This window comes from Cricetulus griseus, chromosome 4, assembly GCF_003668045.3.
Source record: "Cricetulus griseus strain 17A/GY chromosome 4, alternate assembly CriGri-PICRH-1.0, whole genome shotgun sequence".
Lineage (NCBI taxonomy): Eukaryota > Metazoa > Chordata > Mammalia > Rodentia > Cricetidae > Cricetulus > Cricetulus griseus.
The window spans coordinates 41,888,238-41,911,584 of NC_048597.1; the positions used below are offsets into that span (position 1 = coordinate 41,888,238).

Below are 23,347 nucleotides of genomic sequence, written 5' to 3' on the forward strand. Positions count from 1 at the left end.
TAAACATGCCTTCTTTTCTAACATCAAAATTTATTCTTGTGCCTGTTTAGTCTTTGTGTGTGAAATTTTAAAAGAAAAGTCTCATGACATTGAGAATCAAAAATCCATCCATTAATCCAGGCAGCGATGCTATTCCCTTGGATAAGTACACTCCACATAAATGTTTATTTCTTAAGGGCTTTCTTCCAGCTGTTGTCATTTTATAAAAAGAAACTCCTTATTCTTCTCGAACCTGGAAAACAGAATGTATGTCAGTGTGTTCTGTTCAATCCCAGTGACTTTGAGGAGTGGAGCACACGCAGACCCATGTGAGCCCCTTCCAGAGGAAAGCTGGCCTTAGCAGCTCTCCATGGACTTCAAAGGGAGGCAGGAAATTGAGGCAATTATCTGTCTAGCAGAGCAGGCCTTGGTGACTCACCCCAAGGACATGCTCTGCCACCCTTTATCTCTGTCCCCCTCCCCACATGGGGAAAAGATTCTGCAACCACATCACCAGTTTGCTCCTGACACACAATTGCACCAGGAAACCCTTTCCCTGTGTTATGACAGTTGAGGGATTTTAGGCTTTTCTTCTGTGAATGGGAGCAATTAGTCACCACACTGCCCAGCAAGGTTTCTCTGTTCATCTCCTGCCAGAAGCAATTTCTACCTCACTTGTTTTATTCATCCTTGGACACAAACATGGCAAGGTGAAATGCATGAGTGTAGTTTGGCCCCCATGACCTCCTGCAGCTGAGTACAATGGGAGCACACAGAAAGTGCCCCCCACCCCAGATAAAGCAAATCCTTTATCTGGCCTTGCTGGGCAGGCTCTGCACAGGAGCCCATGAGTCAGTGTGGTAGAACTTCTCCAACTGAGGCCAGCATTCAAGCCACTCCCCTAGAGCTCTCCAGTCAGGGCTAAACTTGAGACAGCTGTTCAGGCAGTGTGAGAACTCTCTGAAGCTGCCAATGACTCAGGCTTCTCATCCTTATATTTCCATATCTTCCTTGCAGCCAACTTTTATACTCCTTCAACAAGGTCGATATTTATTATTGGCAATCCTATCAGCTTACCTCGAGGGACTACTAGTAATTCATTTACCACAAGTCAGAAGGCTAGGCATGTACCAATTGTTGAAATGAATGGTGGGTGCCATCTGTGCTGGAGACTGTGCTAACTGCTTTTCAGACAGTTTAGAAAAGGTAGCCACTATATTATCCAATTTCTTTTAATTCCCTTCTCCTAAAGCCAGATGTAATTTTAAAAATGCTTTTCAAGGAAAACCTCAGCAAGGAAGCTGAGACTCTGTGGCCCTGCCCAGTACCCATTTCTGGTTCACTGTCACTCATTCTTCCAGTTTCTCATTACACTGAAGCACTGGCTGCCACTACTGTGTCCCAATGGCCAGCCAACTAATCACAGAGACATGAGAAGATGTTTCTGTGCTTTGGCAAGGAACCGGAAGGTGAATGCTGAGACCTAGAAAGCAGAACTTCACAATTTGTTGTCATTCCCAGGTTCACTTTTGACCACCTTCCCCCTAGGTCTCAGTTGTGACCTGATAAGAAGACATGAGCCTGTCTACTGTGAAAAGAGTCACTCGGAATTTCAAGGTCCATTTGTGCTTTTAAAATCACTTTTGCTCAGTAAATTCCTGAGTATTCTGCACAAATGAATTAAAGGGCCGAGGCGCAGAGCTTACAAGTTAACCTGAGATGAAACATCTGAAAAATGTTTCTCCAACTCAAATGCTTAGCAGTGCTATACTACCTGGACAAATAGAGTTTAATAAATAGGGAAAGAATTTTATTTTGGTTTGTTGGGCTGTTTTTAAAAAAAGATTTGAAGAGAAAAGCAAGACATTTCTTGCTATAGTAATCCATGCAATGCCATGAGCCCTAAAACAACAGGCCATAAGGCATTTCAGAGTGAACTGTACCTTTCTTTCAAACTCCTTTACTTTAGCTTTGAGTTTATTGACCTGAGTTTCGGCTACCTCTGCCCTTTCCTTGACTTCGTTCAGCTCATGTTGCTGCTTCCTATACTTGGAAAGGTATTGATTAGCTTGAGCCTCCTGTAAAAAAGGAAAACACAAAAAGTAAGAATGTTGCCATTCCATTGTATTTTTTGCTCTGAAATGAGAGACTGAAAACAGAAGGATATAAACTCAGCCCTGAATAGAATATATTGTTTTGGTGTAAGAAGTACAGATAGGATTTAAGAGTAGCAATGGAGACTGGAGAGTTGACTCAGCAATTCAGAGCTCTTACAGCTCTTCCCAAAGAAGCAGGTTTGTTTCTTTGTTTCTTTGTTTCTTCTTTTTATTCATTCATTTATTTATTGGTATTTTTGACAATTTATACATACTGGTGTGTATTAGGTTGTATTGCCACAATATTAGGTGTGGGGATTCATCTGTGATAGACAATATTTCTCTTCCCTCTTCCAACTCTCAAACATCACTCTAACTCACAGTCAAGGGATGCTCTTGACTCCTGATTAAAATTCAGAAGCTTAATTCAGAGATTAAGTGCTAGTAAGGTATTAAAGTCTGCTCAAATACTTGGTAAAAGTGAGAATGTGTGTGAATTACTTTTGAAATAATGTGTAATATGTAGATTGTAATTGTATCACAGAACGTTTGAATTTTCAATCAATGAAATGTTTTGAAGCAACTTGAGGCAGTAAATATCAATTATCTCCCATAAGGACAGACGTGTTTAGATAAAAAAAAAAAAAAGAAAGAAAAGGATTTGGGAGAACAAAGCATCTTGGGCTTCTGACCATTCAAATGAAAGCATCTCACTGTTCTATCAAATAATGATGTTAAATAAAAAAAGACAGCGACTGTGTGCAGTTCTGCTTGTGGTCAGGGTTGTATGCTGGAACCCAAGTCAGATGTCTGTTCATTTGCCCCAAACTTTCCTGTCAGCACTTAGGCTTTGTGCGTTCTTGAGGTTTGAGGACTTGACTTCTGCTTGCTTTATTATGAAGTGGTCAGCCTGTGAAACCATAACTCCATTATCACTTAGGAGAACCCCTGGAGATTGTAATAGTTACTGGTGTCTCAAGAAATAGAAAGCCTACTTAAGGATGTTGTTACCAAGAATTTCCAGCAGTGGGAAAGGTGAGGGGTGAATTTCTGGGTTGGGGATGTCCAGGCAGAGGGGCAGCTTTCGCACAAATGAATAAAGTTAACAAGGAGGACAGCTGCAATTGGAAATTTCTGAATACACACAGAGTAGCTCACAATCACCTACAGTTTCAGAGGATCTGATGCCCTCTTCTGGCCTATGTAGGCACCAAGAAATCATGTAAAGATTTATATAAAATCTTTATATAAAGATACAAATGCTCATACATATAAAGAAAAATGAAGTTAGAAACTTTTTTTTAAAAAGAGTAGGAATGCAGACCCATTTTACAGCTGTTGTCCCCTGGAAATTCAGAACGGTGTTCCTTTCCACCAAGTTCAGGTCGTATCACTTCCATAAACTTGTTTACTAGAGCAATCACAATTATTGGGTTAAAAATCACACTCAAATCCTAACCTACCCCCAGGTATAAGTGGTTGTCCTTTCAAACTATGAACCAATGAGTAATTCTTGGACACAGTACCAAACCAATCAATTCAAAATCCCTCATATATAATAACAAAATATTATTAGGTGTAAACAAATACATACATATGGTATCTAGTCTTTAATATATTAATTTAAGGACTCTGTGGGATTTGATACTTTATGGAAAAGGCAAACTGAGGCCAGTAAATAATAAGCAAAGGAGAAGAAAAACATCTCAGTCATGGTTCTCTTCACATCATGTCCAGAGTTATCAGAAAAAAAAATGTACAACAAATTGTGATTGCTTTCACTCAAAGTCTAGAGCTGAAAGAGACCACAATGAAACCCTACAAAACTTGCCAGCCCTGCATGACACCCTGATTTATACCTGCCTCATTTCTGGCTCTACTTATGTTTGTGTATAGCCATCAGGTCAAGGGAGAAAAGTCTGGCTTCTGGCAGGGAAAAACAACATAATTTTCCTTCTTCCCCCTCCTTCCTATAAGCCATAGTGCTAACTTACATAAAAGTAGAAAGTGGGCAGATGAGATGTCCAGATGGTTGTCTCTGCTGAGCTGTTCCCTGAGCTCAGAGTATTAACCAAAAGCAGTGGCTGGGAAATCCATGATGCTGCAATTGGCACTTACCGCTGCTTCCACTTGCTGTTTGTAACTCTGCACTTTGAGCTGAAGTTTATCTGACAGAGCCTGCATCCTGCTCAGATATTTCTTATCTTCTTCTGCCTGAAATGCATAGGCATGCATGGGAAAGTCACTCGAAGGGTCCAGCCGTGCACACTGAAAGTACTCTCATGTGAGAAAGTAATATTTTCTGATTATGGTGCTTTTAAAAATACGTTTAACTCTATTCATCCTAAGTTTTGAGAAAGTAATGAATGGCTCTGAGACAGACTTGTTCCTTGATTTTCACATCACCCCACCAGCTTTCACTTAAATGGAAGTCAAGGCCATTAGGTCTTTTCATTCCAGATAAGCTACACTTGCCTGAGATTGCTTACTAGGAATAAAATTTATTATTACAAAAGCCGTAGGAAATGGAAGGCCAAACTCTGTCAGTCAAAACAATTCAGCACTGAGCTTCTGAACTGGCCTTTGGCTTCATGTAATTAACTAGAAAAACCAAGTTTCTCAGAATTCCGTCATGGGCGTCAGTAAAGATGTCAAGGGAAGGCCTGCAAGCTGTGTGGATCTCAGTGCTGCGGCCATCATCCTCAGTTCTGTCATTGTCTATGTGTGATCTGGGGAAAGGGGAGATGGGGAGGTGGGGTTCCTCAACACTTCTTCAGGGAGTCTTTGACATTCTAAGACACAAGCATGTTGAAGAGACTCTTCATGCTCCTGGCCCTCTTCCCACACCCCTGAAAACACTGAAGCATTTTCCATTCAAAGCTGTTGGACCTCCAAAGAAATCAAATGCCTCTTCCTTCCAGAGAATGAAAAACTGATTTAATCAAGATCTACTTCTATGCTCATCTCTCTACTAGTTCCAGTTTATCTCTTCTATCAAATATCTCCCCCAGAGACATTACAGTCACGTGTTAAGGGCTCAGTCACAGGTTGGCAAAAGATGGTGGTAAGACCTATAAAAGATGGTGGCCAGGAGAAAGTCTCCAGGTCACTGGAGGTGTAATCCTTGAAGGAGACAGTAGATGGCAGACCCCTCCCCTTCCCTTTCCTGGCCATAAGATTAGCAATTTTGTTACCCTATGTCCCCCAAAGCAACAGGAACAACATCATGGTGAAAACATGACCAAAACAACCCTTTTCTAGGTATATGTAGATTGCCCAAGATCCTTTGTCATGGTGGTGGAAAACTGACTTTACAGTGTGACATCGATCCTTCTACAGCTGATAAAAATCCCACTGTAACCAGCGTCATCTCCCCTGTATCTCACAGCATCCTGCCTACTCCCTGTTGTATTGGTTTAGTGAAGCTACTTTCAACACCTGAAAGTAGCCTCCCTACCAAATCACCATCTGACGCTACCCAATTTGCTACTATTCTTAACATTACTCAGCCCTGTATGGTGAACACGTAGGGCTCAACCTGGTTGGGGAGCTGAGGATAGCCTGGGTTTTAAATAAAGTCCCTCTTCTGCTTTCATCCATTTATCCTACTTTAGAAGGCTGATGACATTTAAAATTCTATAAAACTATCTGTTTCCAGTGAACTCTTAAAACTAACACAGAGTTAATTCCTAATAGTTTGCTGAGCAGAGAGATACCATATAGAAGACTAAACAGAAGAAAACTGAAAAAAAAAAAAAAAGCTACAAGTAGGTGCTGATGCTGATGATGTTCATTCCACTGGGAAGACAGAGCCTTAGATGTGAGGCCTGAGTTCACATCTCCCCTTTCAGACATTGACTGTAGTAGCCGTGACTGTGTCTTGGATGTCCCTTCCAGAAAAGAACTTCGGCTGTGAGAAGTGCAGTCACATGACAGCTTTTTATCAATAGGGACTTTGGCACCAAGGCCAAAGAGTTGTAGGCAATAACTGGACTCAGAAGGCTAGCTGGGCTAAGTGTGACTACTGCTGTCTGGCCATTTCTGCCTGACAGAATTTTCCTACGTAGGCAATTTCTGTGCTAGAGATTTTCTCAGCATTTACCCATAGCATTTACCCAGAGTCTCCAGGAGCTACCTGGGGATCTTTCTATCCCACCACTCCTTTCACACTTTGTGGGTGTCAGCCTGCAGATGGGGATCCTATCTGTCACAATGCTCAAGAGTCCATCTTGCCTTTCAGATCTGTAACTGTCAGTGACCCTTTTTGTACTTGCAACACCACCCTGACATCAGGGTCCTGAACAAAGGCCCTACATGGTTACTTTATCAACTTTTGCTTCCCTGTCCCTAAAAATGATGATGCCACATTCCCACTAATGTGTGAAGTGTGAATAATGCCCATGCCCAGATTCCTCAATGTAGGAGAGCTTCAAAAGCAAAGTGAAGTAGCAGAATGAAGAGTACAGGGACAATCTTTACCTTTGAGACAATGAAAGGCTACTGATCTTACGTCTTGCATTTCTGGAATATTTTTATAGGTTGTTTCCAAGTCCCAGGAACATAAAGAAGATATATTGACAGTGAAGATAATCCATAAAATTATTTTAGAGTAGGAGCACACTTGATTGCTTTTTTCAGTGCATGGTTACAGAATCTTCCCAGAGGAGTTTAGAAGAAAAAGAGAACCAAAGTTGTGTTCTTCAAAAAATGACATTTTTCAAATGACACCTGTGAATGGTCTATTACAAAAATACTGCCTTATAGTACAAAGTGCATCTTGATGTTAGAGAAAAATGGACTAGCTGACTCAGAATCGACTTGAATATTACTAAAATAGACACTAATATCAATCAATGTGGGGAGCTTTTTGGAGCCATTTTCACCTTACCAGGTTCTAACCTAACACATAAAGTACTGCTCAGTGGGTATCCTCTGACTTCATGGGGGAAGTCTTTTTGCAACTGAATGGGTACACTCAATGCACTGCAGAGGCACTTGGAATAAATAAGAAATGCATCCCATAGAATCCCTAGGACCAAAGGACATGTGTGAACAGCACAGCCTGAAGGCCACTTCATGAGAACATGAATCAAAAAAAAAGAAAGAAAGAAAGAAAAAAGAAAAGAAAAAAGAAGGAAAAGAAGCACAACTCTAAATTAGAATGTGAGAAATGTCAATATTGTTAAGGACAAAGCAAAATTAAGCCACAATAGATCAAAAATGCAATCTTCACGACAATGAAAATAAAACACTTCTAGGTTTGATGCTTAAATCTATAAGGAAACTTTGCAGAAAAAAGCAATTAAAACAATCCATGAACAAATAAGAAAAAATACATTATCAACAAATGTCTCATTATAGTTTCCCAAATGTAGTGTAGGGTCACATATCATTTCTTCAAGGTGGTTACTTTTTTTTTATAGCCACATCAACTTTGGCTTTCAGAGTACATTGTTTTAAAAAGTGTCAAGCTCATATTAGAAAAATAACCAGGTATTTAGTCTGTCCAAGAGGCTGGAGAGATGACTCAGCAAGCAGTTACAAGCTCTCATTGCTCTTGCAGAGGACCCATCACCCTATTCAAAAATCGTCAAGCACCAGGCATACATGATATATACAACACCTAAAACACATAAAATAAGTATTTTGAACAAGAGTCCAAGTAGTTTGTTTTAGCTTAATTAGCTCCATGGTACAACCATGGTGTGCCTTCTTACCAACACTATGCCTCCTGCTGTAGGGGAAAAGGTGTTGACATTTCTAATGGCTTCTAGAATTAGAGTCAGGACCCCAATCCCCTGCACTAGCAATGTCAAAGGAGCTGTAATAATATGCCTAAAATGAGTTTGCCTTTAATCAGAGTAAGTATAGTGTGCAATGTGAGAGGGCTAGAAGAAAATTTGGCAAATGTGTGTGCAACACTGAAATAGTCAAACACTAAAGAACCATTTGGTCACCGACATCCCATGGGTATGGTAGTGTTCAATGCGGTAATAACAGAGCTGAAAAATTATTTCCCACTGAGTGTGTGACTGAAGAAAAGACAAGACAAAAGGCCATTGCAGAGGAACCCTAAGACAATTCCCAGAGCATTGAGGATTTAGCCAAAGCTTTTGAGACCTCAACAAGCTCCTTAGAAAGTTTGAAACACTAAAAGGTTTGTATGAACACTGAAGAATGATCATGAGCATTATCTTCATATAAAATATCTATAAAAAGAAACCAAGCAAAACTCCATAGGCAAATTCCTAAAAATAGTGCCCCTTCCTCAGGTAGAGAATCAGAAAGATCCTTCAGGAGAGTATTCCAGAAGGGGTTACTGTCATATGAGATGAAACTCCATATATGTAGCCTCTAAAGGCATTAGATTATATACAGGTGGAAGGCTGAGATACTTCTCTCTCTAAGTCTCTGTCTCTGTCTCTGTCTCTGTCTCTCTCTCTCTCTCTCTCTCTCTCTCTCATATAATTTGTTTTTATTTTATGGTTTTGGTGTTTTGCCTGCATGTATGTGTGTATTTTAGAAGCCTTAGAAATCAAGTTACGGACAGGTGTGAGTGCCATGTGGATGCTGGGAATCAAACCCAGGTCCTCTAGAACAGCATCCAGTGTTCTTAACCTCTGTGTCATCTCTCCAGGACTTAATGTGTGCGTGTTAAACAACAAAATAGCTATAAACAAGAAAAAAACATCTTTATGTTCATGAATGAAAATATCATAATGAGACCCATTATTCTGTATAATTAATATATATGCTCATAAAGAACATTCAAAATAGAAAAGACTTTGTAAAACGAGAACAAAAATAACTGATAATAAAAATGTAGTATATATTTATAGTGGAACTGTGTTGAGATATAAAGAAAATGAAATTTTCAGGAAGATGAATGGAACCAGCAGTGTTAAGGAAGTGTAAGGAAACCCAGCCTCAGAAAGACAAACACCATATATCCCCTCATACACAGATGCAAGCTTCTGAGATCCATATATTAGAGTCTATCTATAAATCTGTATGGAGTAAATGGACATTAAGTGGATAAAGACCAGGAAAGTAGGAGTGGGAACAAAGAGACATAATGAGCAGGTGGACAGAACAATAGAACATGTGTGATCTGAAAGTCAAAGGGGGAATATGTGGACTGCAAGGGCTGAGTGGAGCTGGGCAATGGTTGAGGGAAGAAAAAGATAGGGAGAACCAACAAAAACTACGTATGAAAATGCCATAAGGAAACTGGTTATTGTATATGCTAATTAAAAAATAAACTTAAAAACAATATAAAAGGGAAATATACAGCTATACATCTGCTTAAAGATTGGGAATTACTATGAGTTAAATAAGCTAAAACATTATACTTCTCTAAAGTTGAGCAATGGAAAGTTAAAAATATTGTTTCATAAATTTATGGTAGCCAATATTCAATATCTGCAGTGCAGCATAACCAATACACTATAGTAACCAGTATACTGATAAAGTCTACAGTACTGTGTAGTTATGTCCTGAACCTATACATTCTCTGACCTATGTCACTTTTTAATTTTTTAAGAGCCATAAACAATAATGCCCTGTGTGTAAGGCATGCCATTTTTAAGGTGTATCATTTGAAAAACATTTTTCTTTGCCTTGTCTAGCTTTATATGTGCTTATAAACAAATATTTGGCACTATGACACACTGTCTACAGATAAGCACAGTGATATGCTTCATGGTTTCAGTCTGAAAGCAACTTCACTGTGAATTAGGCTGCAGGATCTGGGTCTGCAGTACACGGTTGGTATTCCCATCACCACTAAATTGTCATGTTTCCTTATGGCACATCTCAGAAGAGATACACGCCCTTAAGCAATGCATCAATATACACATCCCAACTGTGTTCTAGGAGGATGCTGTGCACTGTAGTGGAGAACAGTCAATGACCCCTGCTATCAGTGACTCTGTTCCATTAAAAAGACAAAGCAAGAAAAGCTGAATATGGTGATGCAGTCCCATAGTCCTAGCACTTGGGAGGCCAAGGTAGGATATTGCTAGAGTATACAAGCTGAAGGCCAGCCTGGTTAGCATAGCAAGGTTCCAACTGCACAACAGCATGGTGGGAGAAAGGAAAACAAGCATGTACATGATGAAATAAGCTATTCATTCAGATGTACATTGCTCATGTGTGGGGAACTTGTCTACCTGCTTTCAATTATTTGCTTCAAGCCAATGTGAATGTTAGTTTACAGGTTAGCTCCAGAAAACCTTCTCAAAGAAAACCACATTTTAGTGATGACGTTCCCATCTGGGCCCAGGAACAAAGTTCTCAAAAGAGTGGACATGTCTCCAATCCCAGTTAGCATTCCATGCAGTCAGGCTGGTGAGGGGGCCACCCTTAGTGTCTACCAACCACTTCACTTGTATGCTGTTCTCACTCTGCCTCTCACGCGAAAGCATCTTTCTGGAAATGCTAACATTACACAGTGGAAAAACAAAGACAGCATAAATAATTTTTCACTTCAATTGCACCTTGCCAGCGCTCACTATGAGCTCTGGAGATGGACAGACACAAGCATGGAAAGCCCAGACAGGGCGAGAAAATGTCCACTGCTCAGAGACATCTGCAGTGTCCCAGAAGATCATTTCAGTCTGGAAGGTATACACTGCTGCAGGAGGAACCTAACCATGGCTCAGAGAACGTCCACCTGGAGTACCTGATAGGTCAGCTCTTTGATGCATCTCTCCAGTCTTCGAGCTTCCCGCTGGGCCTCTGCACTGCGCCTGAGTTCGCCCTCCAGCTCCCCTTCCAGGTCCCGCACCTGTAACAAACCATGACCTCAGCCCAAATGCTGGTAAGTAAGCTACCATACAGTTACCCAATGGAGAATTTACTCAAGGAGTGAAATAGTTAAGGGAAGCTATGTCCATTTTCTGTCTGGTAGTGACTAAATAGGACAATCTTTCTGGAAAAAAAATCTGTCACTCAAACCAAGGCTGTTATAGTAGTGAGCTCGTAAGAGCATGGTCAAGACTGTGGGCAATGTGAGAGAGTAAATCAAAGAGAGGATGCAAGCCTCTCTTCTTACACTGAAACACGGCAAAACTGGTGTGTGTGTGTGTGTGTGTGTGTGTGTGTGTGTGTGTGTGTGTCTGTGTCTGTGTCTGTGTCTGTGTCTGTGTGTCTGTGTGTACATGTGTGCTCTGTGTATGTGTGTACATGTTCTCTTTGTGTATGTGTCTCTGTGTGTTTGTGTGTGCACTCTGTGTATGTGTATGCATGTCCTATGTGTATGGTGTGTGTGTGTGTGTGTGTGTGTGTGTGTGTGTGTGTGTGTGTGTAACAGCTGTCTGTGACAGACAGCAAGCTGTATGCAGCAGCGTTGAGGATCTCAAGCTTCTTTCTCTGTGTTCCTCTCAGACTCTGGATCTTACCCCGAGTCTCTGTCACATGCATATGACATGTAGGCCTACAACTCTGCTTTGCAGGAGAAGTACAAGAGGGAGCTTCCTGTGTATAGAGTCTTACGAGCAAAACCATCATAATATCCACTGAGAGATGCGCCCATCATTCACCACATCCTAGTGCCAGAACAATGAAGAAAAAACCCAAATCTCTCCCGTGAATAAGTGTACTTTCTCATGAGGGGAAGCAAGCTAAATAAAGTGAAATAGAGTCTGTGGAATGATGTCAACTACAATAGAGAGGAAATAGGCAGGAAAGGGGCCAGAGCCTTGGTTTGGGAGGCTGTGAGCGGCTGCTTCTGCTGATGGGACATTCTCCCAGATATCCATCACTCCCTGTCTTCGTGACCAAGATGCCACCTCTCCTTAAGGTCTGGTCACCATTTTAAAACTGATGGCTGGTACCCTGAGACATGGGTGGGCTTCTTCAGGCTAATCCCCCATGCTGCCATCACCTCGTGCAGCTCTTAAGCTAAACTACCCTCTTTGTTCCTCCCATGGAAGGTACAACAGGGCAAGTAGGTTAGCAGGTGTGCAATTTCCTTGTGGATAAACCATCACTACAGCCTCTCTGGACATTCATCCACTAGGGATTTGCATAGTTGCAATTGTAAAGATACAGGCCAACAGAACTTCAATTTTAAAAGGATATGTTTAAGGTGTTGTGTTTTGTTTTGAAACGTGATTAGAGCACCTCATGGTAAAAGGTGCCTCACTGAAGGGAATCCCAGTTGCCATATATTTTCACTCGTAAGGACCTTGCAATTCCTTTCACTCGTAAGGAATTGCAATGCACTTCTAAGGAGTAATGATGATGATTACTGTTTGAGTGTGTCCCTCTGGTGTGTTTGAAACTTAAATCCGCGATTTTCACGTGTATTTAGGAGGGCGAGCCTTTTGAATGTAACTAGGTTCAGATGGGGTCACAAAGGTCAGACCCCACCAGCATGATTAACGGCTTTAGTAAGAGTCCTTGCTTGCTGTGTCTTGCCATATGATGCCCCCTACCATGCGATGCTGTAGCAAGAAAGCCTTGCTGAGAAGCTAACTAGATCCCAGCACCATGCTATTGGATACTAAGAGTATGTGCCACATAAAATCCTATTCTTCAGAAATCATCTCAGATACTTTGCTATAGAACAGAAAAATGATGAAAACAATGATATTCTAGTGTCACCTGATACCAGCTCACTGCTAGTTGTCATTGGATCTAGGTCATAATAATGAACAAATGGTAATTATGAGTATGGTGGTTTGAATGAAAATGGCCCCCATAGGCTCATAAGGACTGGCACTATTAGGCGGTGAGGCTTTGTTGGAGTAGGTGAGGCCTTATTGGAGGAAGTGTGTCACTGGGGGTGGGTTTGAGGTTTCAGATGCTCAAACCAGGAGCAGTGTCACTGTGGCCTGCTAATCTAGATGTAAAACTCTTGGTTCTTTCTTTAGCAACATGTCTGCCTGCACACTGCCCTGCTTCCCAACATGACAGTAGTAGACTAAACTTCTGAACTGTAAGCCATCCCCAATGAGATGTTTTCCTTTACTAGAGCTGCCCTGATGGTCTTGGAATCTATTAACAGCAATAAAACCCTAACTAAGACAATGAGATAAAATAATATCCTGCAATATTAAAAATGGGTAATGGATATACCAGCATAATTCATGTACCTTTTTAAGGGAACAACACATTTAAGTGCTTTTCCTCTTAAACCCTTGCTTCCTACATATGCTATTGAATAAATATCATATTCATCTTGTTACTGTTTGAAGTTGTTATTTTGGTTCTTCAGGGATGCAGATCCTGAGAGGAGACCCATACTCCAAAGCATGGCTCACACTCATGTACATTCAAGCAACACTAAATGGATTCAGTGGGTAATAAAAAGAGGGAGAGAGAACGCCCATATGAAGTTGAAAGGGAAAGTGGTGGGCAGATAGGGAAGGAACTGGAAGGAGGGAAATGGGGTGGATTTGATGAAGACACATTATTATACGCATGCATGAATAGTAAATGCAAAAAAATAAAGTTTTTATTTTGGGACAAAACATGCAGTTTGCCTTTTTGCCTTGTTTGGTTTAATGAGTTTTGCTTGCTTGTCTTTAAGACATTTTCCATAGGTGTTGTACTAAAAGGCATTATGCTAAAGGTCACAGGGAATAAATCTTTGTATATGTTTTATGCTTGATATATATCTAGCTGTTTCCCATTTAGTATTAAATTTTTAAGGATGGATGGATTTTTTTCTACTTGAATTAAACTTGGTTTTTCTTTGATTTGAAACTTATAAAAAGTTACAGTATTTTTCCATCAAAACACCTAAAAGGGTGCATTTCAAAGATATAACTTTCATCTCTTTGTTCTCTTCCTTGGGCTAGTAATTTTTTATTCATCTTTATCCTATTACTATTTTTTGACAAAATAATCTTTCACGAGCAGAAGATTATAAACACTTCATAACACTTTTACTTTCATTATCTTTATATTATTACCCATGATCTCCAGAACATATTCATGAGATCTTCCTCATTTCTTTTTAATCAACACAACTGCTTGGATAGATGATGTATCTGTATTGGTATTTCACTGTATGGATGTACCAGAAATGTGCAAAAGTATATGCACCACTTTTCAGAGGCCCTGTGAATCATAAAATCACAGCAGAATATTCTTTCAACTTTTGTGAAGTTTACTATATGCATATACATAGTCATTGAAATTGACCCAGGAATTTTAAAAAATCCCATTTTTAAAGGAAGTTTTAGTAAATGTTAAGTTCCCATCAGGCAGATTCCACATCATTTGTGCCTGCCTTTGTCATTATCTGCACTGGGTCTTTCTGGGTCATGGATGTGTTTCGTCTCTCCTTTCTTTAGCTGTGAGGAAACAGGCTTTCACTTCTAAGAAAATGACAGGAACATTGGCACAGAAAAAAGATTGCAAGGATGTGTGTGGATAGAGTAGGCTGCCCTCTCTGCATAGAGCCAGGAACTGGCGTGGTGAGTGGGAGAAGATGTTTTCTCATCCATCAGTAAGAGGGAAGACAACTTTCACCCAGAGCCAGAAAAGTCCTATTGGCTGGCCCAAGGTCAAACAATAATGTATTCAGATCAGACACTTTTGGAATCTGCATGTGCCATTAAACAACGTGATGAGGTGTGATGTTCCAGGACATTAAGGCCTTGAACGGAGATTGTTAGGCCCCCACAATTACCCAAGCACACCCCTACCCTGGATTCCAGTTTCTGGATTTGCTTTTTGCTTCCCAGCACAGTTGTCTGTTCTGCTTCATCCAGTCTTTTTTGCAAGTCTTTAATTGTCTGCTCCATATTCTTCCTCATTTTCTGCAAGTGAGCATTTGTGTCTTGTTCTTTCTTCAGTTCTTCCAACGTGTTGGATGCCTAAGAAAAGAGGCAAGAGATTGCTCAGTGGTTAGGGTACTTGCTGATCTTTATCTGACCCAGGCTTGGTTCCTAGAACCCATGCTGGAGTTCCAGCTTCAGCAGATTCAGTGACCTTTCTGGCCTCTATGAGCACCAGACACACGTGTGGATCACATACATGAAGGCAAAGATCTAAACACATAATAAAGATATAGAAATCGTCTGGCGTGGGTGGCACACACCTTTAATCCCAGCACTCAAGAGGCAGAGGCAGGCGGATCTCTGTGAGTTCGAAGCCAGACTGGTCTCCAGAGTGAGTACCAGGATAGGCTCCAAAGCTACACAGAGAAAACCTGTCTCGAAAAACAAAACAAAACAAAAAAAAAAAAAAAAAAGATATAGAAATCCTTTAAAAGGAAGAAGAAATATGGAAGAAAAGTGACTATATAATCCTGTAGGCAGCTGATCCTATTCCAGGGAGCTTTAGTCCCTGAGCTCATGAGGGAAGGGGGTGTGTACTTGGCCTCTGCATATTTAATCTCTTTCCACCCTGCTCTCTCTAATCCCTGATACCCTTGGGTTTTGATCAAATCAGCCAGGAGACATTGAGGCAGTCACATGAGAGAATGGGATGAATATTGATGGGGAAAATCCTAGAATGATGTGTCATGTATATCAGACAGAACACACCTTGAAAGCAAGATGACTAAGTGAAGCAATGGCTTTTAACTAAATAAAGTGCGGGAAAACATCTGTAACTGAGTAAAATAACTGCTGTCATATAAGGTACCAGGGAAAATGTAGTAAAATACCTACAAAAGTATGTACCTTCTGATTTAGCACTGCAAACACATTCAGGTTCTAAGAATTTGATAGCATCAGACATTCTCTGTACAAATAATCTGACACAAAGAAGGTAAACTGTGAATCCTGCTTTGGGCTTTAGCTCTATGTAGAATGTCTTGGCTGCTCAATACAATTCAAAATGTTTCCACTCTTGGTGTGCTTAATTAAAGAGTAAACCTTTTCTGTCTAACTGGTTACTACTCCATGTGGTTTTGGAATGGTGATATTGAGAGCTAAGATCTTTAAGAATTGGCAACTAATGGGAGAGCCTTAGATACACAGGGGATGTCTCAAAAGGAATTGTTGGAACTCAGGCTCTCCGACTTTCTGATAACATTATAGCTTCCCCCCACTTGTGTTCTGTCCAGTGCAGTGCCATCCACCATGAAGCTCTCACCATAGATGGTTAGCACCATGCCTTTTAAAACTCACAAGACATAGGCTAAACCAATCTCTTTGCTTCACAAAGTTATCCAGTTTCAGAAATTTTCTACAACAACAAAAATTCATGACTAAAATAGGAAATTGACATGTGTATTAGTTACTTTCTTAATGCTGTGAATATTTGACAGAAACAATTGTTAAGGTGTGAAGAATTTATCATTGCTCTTTGCTCAGGGGAAACAGAGCCACATGGTGGGAAGACATGGTGACAGGACCAGCATGTAGTTTCGAGACTGTTAGACTCGGGGAAAGCCTTTCTGATCAAGAAAATAGACTCTCTGGCCTGGGTGGAGACTTAACATTCCATCTGGGTGGAGGCATCAGTCACTTGGCCAAAGGAAGAACCCCTGGGAAATAAGGCTTACCTTAAACTATGATGAAGAGATGGGTAAGAGAATTTCCTCTTTAATGAGATACTATGCATTTTCTTCTCAGACTTCCTGCTCCTAGGCAGTAGCTAAGCACACCATTGACACGTAACTTCATGCTTCTGCTCATTTTTTTCTGAATTATTCAGAAAAATGTCATTTTTCCCCTTTACTTCTTTCTATATTTTTTTCTAAGCATGCTTTCCTTAACACTTTGGGTCTTACCAAAACGTGGAAGATTACTCTTGCTCTAATGCCTCCCTCCCTGCTGCATGGCTATTTGTCTGTCTGAGTCTGACCTCCATGCCAGCTTAAGTGGCATGGCTTGTTTCCATTTATCCTCCACTCCCTTCCCCCTGGATGGCATTCAAACATTAACGTTATTGAGAAGTAGTATCACTAATATCACTGTTTATGTAAAATCTAGCTGAAAGTCCTGTCTCCTTGGTTCTCACAACTTTCTCCGCAAGGGGATTAGCTTCCTTTCATAAATCAGGGCTGTGATGCTGCATAGAGCCACACATTTGATAGATTCCAGAAAAGCCCTCAAAGGGTAAGCAGAGGCTGAAATCATGCTCAGCCCCATTTAATAGGCCATAAAACTTCCAGTCCTGAGCCCTGAACATACAAACTTTACTTTCTCTCCATTAATACCCTTTCCCCAGTAGTGCTGTGTAGGAAGCCGGTTCCTGCATTATCCATTACAATAATAGGTGCCTGAAGACACCAAGATGTAAATTACTTCAACAGGCGCTGGGTAATCTCCATTCCTTTGATCTCTGCCTATCCCGTGGCTCATTTTGGCCTGAGGAGCTGAAGCCATTCATAGGGTAACACGTCCCAGGCGGCTGGCCAGCCTTTATAAGGGATGGTTTTCTTGGTTCAATGTCTCCACTCTGGTAAGATGCATTAAAGCTTGTCTGCAGAAGGATCCGAGTGTCCTGCGTGTATTTCTTGCTGGCGAGAAATACAGAGCGCGCGGGACAGTGCTGTTCCCGTGCTATCCTTTTGATAGAAGCATGGCACCTGCCCATAGGAGGTACATGAGATTGACAACTAACCCTGAACTTAGTGCCATCTAGGAAAATATTACCATTAACAGTTTTAGTTTAGGAGTAAATAAGGTTCATAGTCCCAAACATTGCTTTTCTATCTGGTTCTGCTACCCCAGTAGTAGTATGGATTGTAAACCATAGGTGGTTTAACCGCTCTTCTCAGATCACCATCATAAAACCATTACATACCCAAGAAAAATGAACATTTGTAAGGAAGCACTGGAAGAATTCTTTCTAGGCACCAGCTATATTGATTCACAACTGAAAAATAGCAAATCAGAAGAGAAAGACTCTTATTTTCACAGGATTTATTTTGCTTTTAGACTCCTTCTCATTGTCATTGTGGGTTGGAGGACAATAGCCAATTGGCCCAAGTGTTCTGGCTAACCAAGAAGCCACAAGGTCAGCTAACCTCCCTAATTGTATGGGGGATCAATGGAACCCATCTAGGCTGCAGCAGGCCCTGCCTCTGAGCTATAGCTCTAGTGAACTCTGGGGGACAGAAATGAGCAGACAGTCAATGGGCCCACCTCAGCAGCTGCCTTCTTGGCCTTTTCTTCTGCCTTCTGACATCCCTGCAACAGCTCTTCAGCTTCCTTCTGCATCTGAGCAACATCAGCCTCCAGCTTCTTCTTCTGGCTGAGGAGGCCTTTGTTCTAAGGATGGACAGCACTCCAGTTAGACAGCCTGACACCGGCAATGCACTGGCAAGCACCTCTAGGTAGGAGCAATTTATCATAGTCAGCGTTTTGCAGTTAAGCAAGAATTCCAGCCCCAGGTGGTGGTTTGGTCACAAAAGGCAGATCAAATGAGCGGGTTTCATTTAGAACCATGATTCTCAAGCTGTGGGGCTCAACCCTTTTGGGGACAAAGGATGCTTTCACAGGGGTTGCCTAAGAACATCCTAACTATCAGATATTTACATTACAATCATAACAGTAGCAAAATTACAGTTATGAAGCAGCAACGAGAATAATCTGATGGTTAGGGGCTCACCACGACATGGGGTGCTGGATTAAAGGGATGCAGCATTAGAAGGGTTGAGAACCACTGCCAGGAGAAAATATATGGAATGTTGAATCAGAAGAGGTGATTCCAAAAAATCCAAAGCCTGAATATCAAGGAATGCTTTTTCAGTGTGATGTGAAAGTGTCTTGGAGCAGAAGTAGAGTCACCTGAAGCCACCTGGAGGATTCCAGCATGCTACTGCAGGAAGAAAATGGATTCCCGCTCGTTGCCCACCTGCCTTCCTTCCTTACTCTGCAGTGAGGAGGAGGAGGAGGCGGTGGTGGTGGTAAAGAAGATGACAAAAAGCTCAGCTCTGGCCCCTAGGATGCCATTAAAGAGAGGCTTTGTGCTCTGCAGCCATGCTGCCCCAATTCTGTTCTGATTGTTGCACTGGAGGCCAAGGCCCCCTTTGCTGCATCTGCCCTGTGTTTGAAGTGTGGCTTTTGTGAAACCTTAGCACAAAGAGCGTGTGCGAGAAGTGTGGGCTTCCCACTTTTCATTTCTCCTTTCATTTCATCCTTTCACACCATCCTTTCACTGCCCTCTAGTTATTGCCTTTCTCAGGGCAGATTAATCCTTGAACAGAGAAAGAAGGGACCCCAGGCTCACAGGTTATGCCTGCCTCTCACCAGCACCATCAAGAATACCTCTCTCTGTCCTCTGGAGAGGCAGGCCCTGTGTTCTGCAGGATTTCCAGTGCCTCCAGTGTGGCCTCGGGGAATGAAGTGTATTTCCCTGAAGGCCTATAGGTGCTCACTGCCCATAACTCCATAGGAGCTCTCTCAGTGTGAAGGATGGCACACATCTAAACACTGACTTGACTGCATAGCAATCGCCTCAACTTGCCTAGGGGGAGGACAATTAACACTTCTGCAAGTTTAATGCCTCCCCAATTCCCTGCCCCCAGATTTAGAAGGAGGAAGGTTAAGGTACTATGTGCATAAGATCATTTGTATGAGTGGTACTCAGATGTCTGTTCTAAGGAAGAGGTCTTTACAAAGAGAGCATGTCTCCTGAATGAATGCTGGACACAGCATCTTGGGACTAGGGACAGCACCTGAGAGTTCGTTGAGTCTCCATCTATGGCAGAGATGAGGATCTTTTAGGTAAGTATGAGACCCAAGGATTGGAACTCTCATGTTAATGACCCTTAAGTTTCAGAAACTGCCCTACAGACCACGGCATCATTACCTAAGTGTCCTAGTTTACTTCTCTGTTGATGTGAAGAAACACTAACCAAAGCCAACTTGGGGAGGTAAGATTTTATTTCAGCTTATACTGACAATCATCAAGAAAAGTCCAGGCAGCCTAGAGGCAGGAACAGATGCAGAGGCAATTCATGAGTGGTGGTTACAGGCTGTGGCTTGTTCACTCTGCTTTCTTATACAATCAGGACCACCTGCACAGACCCACAGTGGGATGGGCCCTAATTTATCAGTTAGTAATCAAGGTAACATCCCCACAGACTTGCCTACATGCTAATCTAATGGAGGCAACTTATTAACCAGGGTTTCCTCTTTCCTGGTAGCTTTAGTTTGTGTCAAGTTGAGAAAGACTAAGCTGTTCTTGGTGGCTCTAATTTATCCTTCTCAACAGTCACCAAAGTAAACTTTCCAAAGTGTGCATCTGATAATTTCACTGCTCACAGTTCTTCAGTGGCTCCCATTATCTGCCTATCAAAGTCAAGCTGCGCTGATCTTAGACTGAAGGTCCTGGTAGCTTTAGCCTACCAGTCTCCTGACATCATTTGGTCTCATCTCTCGTAACTCTATTGTTTTCTACTATATGAGTTTACCTGGAATTCCAACTTCTCCATCTTCATCTGCTTCCTTCATTTTTCTTTCTACCACCTTGTCCCATTTCTTCCTTGTCTTATGTCCCCACCTGACCTCATTAGGATTATTTGGGCATTCTATTGAGTTGTATGTCCTCTATGGTACTCCTAACAGTACCATATGTCTTGTGTCTTCACTATTTGGGGACAGTGAGGACATTATTTGACATAGTAGGTGTAATCATCTAAATTATAGCATGTGCCCTAAAAATGCTCAGTGCTTGACACACTTTCTATAGGCATTTGTCTCTGTCATTTTAGCTTCTTCTTCTTTCAGAAAAAAATGATCTAGGAATGATCTAAGAATTCTGCTAATTCCCACTTACACAACCTTACAGGAGAAGCCAGAAGATGGAGAGAAACCAATCAAGATGCTGATAATCAAGTTGCTGAGGGAAAACAAGAGGACAGGCAGCAAGCAAATAATTTTAGACCAGTAAGAAATGTTTATCTCTCCTCTGCCATCTTGGCTGTGAATGTCCTGACAGTCCATTCTTCAAGCAGAAAGCTTAGTGTTACAGTTGCACTGCACACCCCCACCATGCCCACAAAAGCATATATTGAAGCCCTAAGCCCTAGTTTTGCAGAATATAACCTTATTTGGAAATAAAGTTCTAAAATAGTTAATCAAGTTAATACTTCTTCATTAAGGTGGACCATAATTTCCATATAATGTATCCTTATAAAAAAATGAGAAATCTGGACAGAGACACACTCAAAGGAGCAAAGGACAAAAGCAGAATGCATGTGAGGACAAGGTATTGAAACAAGGCATTGATAGAAAGAGTGCCAAGAAACCATCACAAGCAGAGAGAAGTGAGTCTTCTGTGGGTTCCAGAGGTAGGACAGCTCCTACGATACCTTGGTTTGGATGACTAGCACCCAGGACTGTGAAAGAATAAACTTGTTTAAAGACATAGCTGATGGTGCTTTGTTACAGCTGCTCTGGGAACCTAATGCTTGCAATGAAAGGTGTGACCAGCTTGGCTGCACATTTTCCTCTGCATTTCCTGCCACATCTAAGACTTGACGTGGCCACCATACAAACCCTTAGCTGATGCAGGCATGGGAACTGCTTCCTTCAAGCAACTGACCCAGCTAACAGAGAAGATGAATGTGTCCTACCTGGGAATGGAAAAGATGGATTCTTTCTGTGGCTTCCAGCAGCTCTTTCTCTGCCAGCTTGCGCCCTCGCTCTGTCTGCTCTTGCAAGGACCTCAGTTCTTCTAGTTCAGACTGAAGAAGAGTGTTGCGCTGCTCAGCCACAGCCACCTGTTGCTTCAGGTCCTTGTTCTGGTACGTGCTGTCATCCAGTTGCTGTTGGAGGTCCTGCAAAAGAAAAAAAAAAAAGTGGGCTGGGGCATGGATCCCCCTGTTAGCAGGGGAAGTGGGAAGCACCACCATTCAAAGACAAGTTTCCCAGTTCCTGATCTCACAGATAAAAGGCTTCCCAAGGACACTCTGAGAGGTGGCTCAAGGACAGTTTACTGAAGCCAAAGAGAGAAAGTGTCTTGAGCAACAGGACAGGAAGTTGTTGATCTCAGCAGCTGCCAGGAGAAAGGGGACAGAGAGGAAGCCACAAAGTTAGACTCTCTGCATTAGAAATGAGACAGAAGGCAGGACCAGCAACTGTCCTCAGAGGTATGTGGTGATGGCTCATTAAAGAGTCAGTTATTTCTTCTCCTTCCCTACCTTGTTCTTAGTTTCTGTTATATTCTTGCCAGCCTATTGGCTTCGGCTGGACTTTAGGTTAGGAAACACTATTTTCTTTAATGCAGGAGAGAATTTACTTCCAAGGAAGTCCCCAATTGACAAGAAAATCCTTGCTGCTGGCCTCAAGTAATGGTACCCACCTACCATTTGCACCAGGAGGAGGCTATAAATGGAGCTGTCATTCTGACATGCTGATCAAAACATGGCCCAAATAGTGTCTTGGAAGCAGATGGTTGCCCAGACTCTGTCTATTCCTTCTTCCTGTTCAATATCCCATTCACAAAATGGGATATATCCCTGAGCATGTATGACCCTGGCAGAGCTCCACCGATTTTAAGGTAAGCATGTTCCTGCCTTCTTGAAGAGTGAGAGTTGAGGTTTTTCTTCTTTACTGCCCAACAGATTCTGTCACTTGATCTATGTCTATCTCTGCCCCTTAGTGTATTTTGAAAGTACCTTCAATTGACTCTGAAGCTGGCCCAAGGCTCTAGCTGTTTGTGACACCTGCCGGTTGGCAGCACAAAGCTGTATCTCCACCTCCTTTAGGTCACCTTCCATCTTCTTTCTCAGCCTGGTGGCCTCAATTCTGCTCGAAGCTTCAGAATCCAGACTAGACTGCAGGGAACCCAAGGCCTGTTCATGCTTCTCCCTGATTTCAGAGTAGCATTTGGGAAGAACATCACACACCCAAATTAAAAAGAGCTATCTCTTATTTTCAAGTTATGGAAAACATATTAAAATAAAAACATTCTCAGTGATTAACAAAATGAGTCTAAAGGGTTTCCATTTTCTAAACAGAGGGGGGAGGGGGGTTGGCATTAGATTAATGAGTCTTTTATCATTATAAGAGACTAAGAATGGCTTATAGGTCAGATTCTGCACAGAACCATGAAAGCACTAGAATCATTCCAAGGTTCCTGTGTTAGCTTTGCCTAAGACTCATTAAAAGGTTATTCTGGGTACTTTGATGTCAACTTGACACAGCTAGAGTCATTTTGGAAGTGAGACCCTCAGTTGAGAAAATGTCCCCACCAGACTGGCCTGTGGGTAAGCTTGTGAGACATTGTTGTTGTTGTTGTTGCTAATATGAGAGGGCAGAGCTCCCTGTTGGTGGTGCCATCTCTGGACTCATGGTTCTGGGTGGCATAAGAAAACAGGCTGAGACAGCCATGAGGAGAAAGCCCATATGCAC

General features: G+C 41.7%; 1 protein-coding gene across 1 annotated transcript in view; it reads right to left on the minus strand.

Annotated features, from left to right (window-relative positions):
* Positions 1 to 217: 217 nt before the first annotated feature.
* The window catches only part of Myh15 (myosin heavy chain 15), a 120,954-nt gene continuing 97,824 nt past the window's right edge, over positions 218 to 23,347 (minus strand). The window contains exons 34-41 of the mRNA XM_027413358.2: positions 22,612 to 22,804; positions 21,568 to 21,771; positions 18,131 to 18,256; positions 14,735 to 14,905; positions 10,759 to 10,863; positions 4,194 to 4,289; positions 1,923 to 2,057; positions 218 to 232 (exon numbers count right to left, since the gene is read on the minus strand). Of these exons, the coding sequence (XP_027269159.1) occupies positions 218 to 232; positions 1,923 to 2,057; positions 4,194 to 4,289; positions 10,759 to 10,863; positions 14,735 to 14,905; positions 18,131 to 18,256; positions 21,568 to 21,771; positions 22,612 to 22,804 (1,045 nt within the window). The remainder of the gene's footprint in view (positions 233 to 1,922; positions 2,058 to 4,193; positions 4,290 to 10,758; positions 10,864 to 14,734; positions 14,906 to 18,130; positions 18,257 to 21,567; positions 21,772 to 22,611; positions 22,805 to 23,347) is intronic.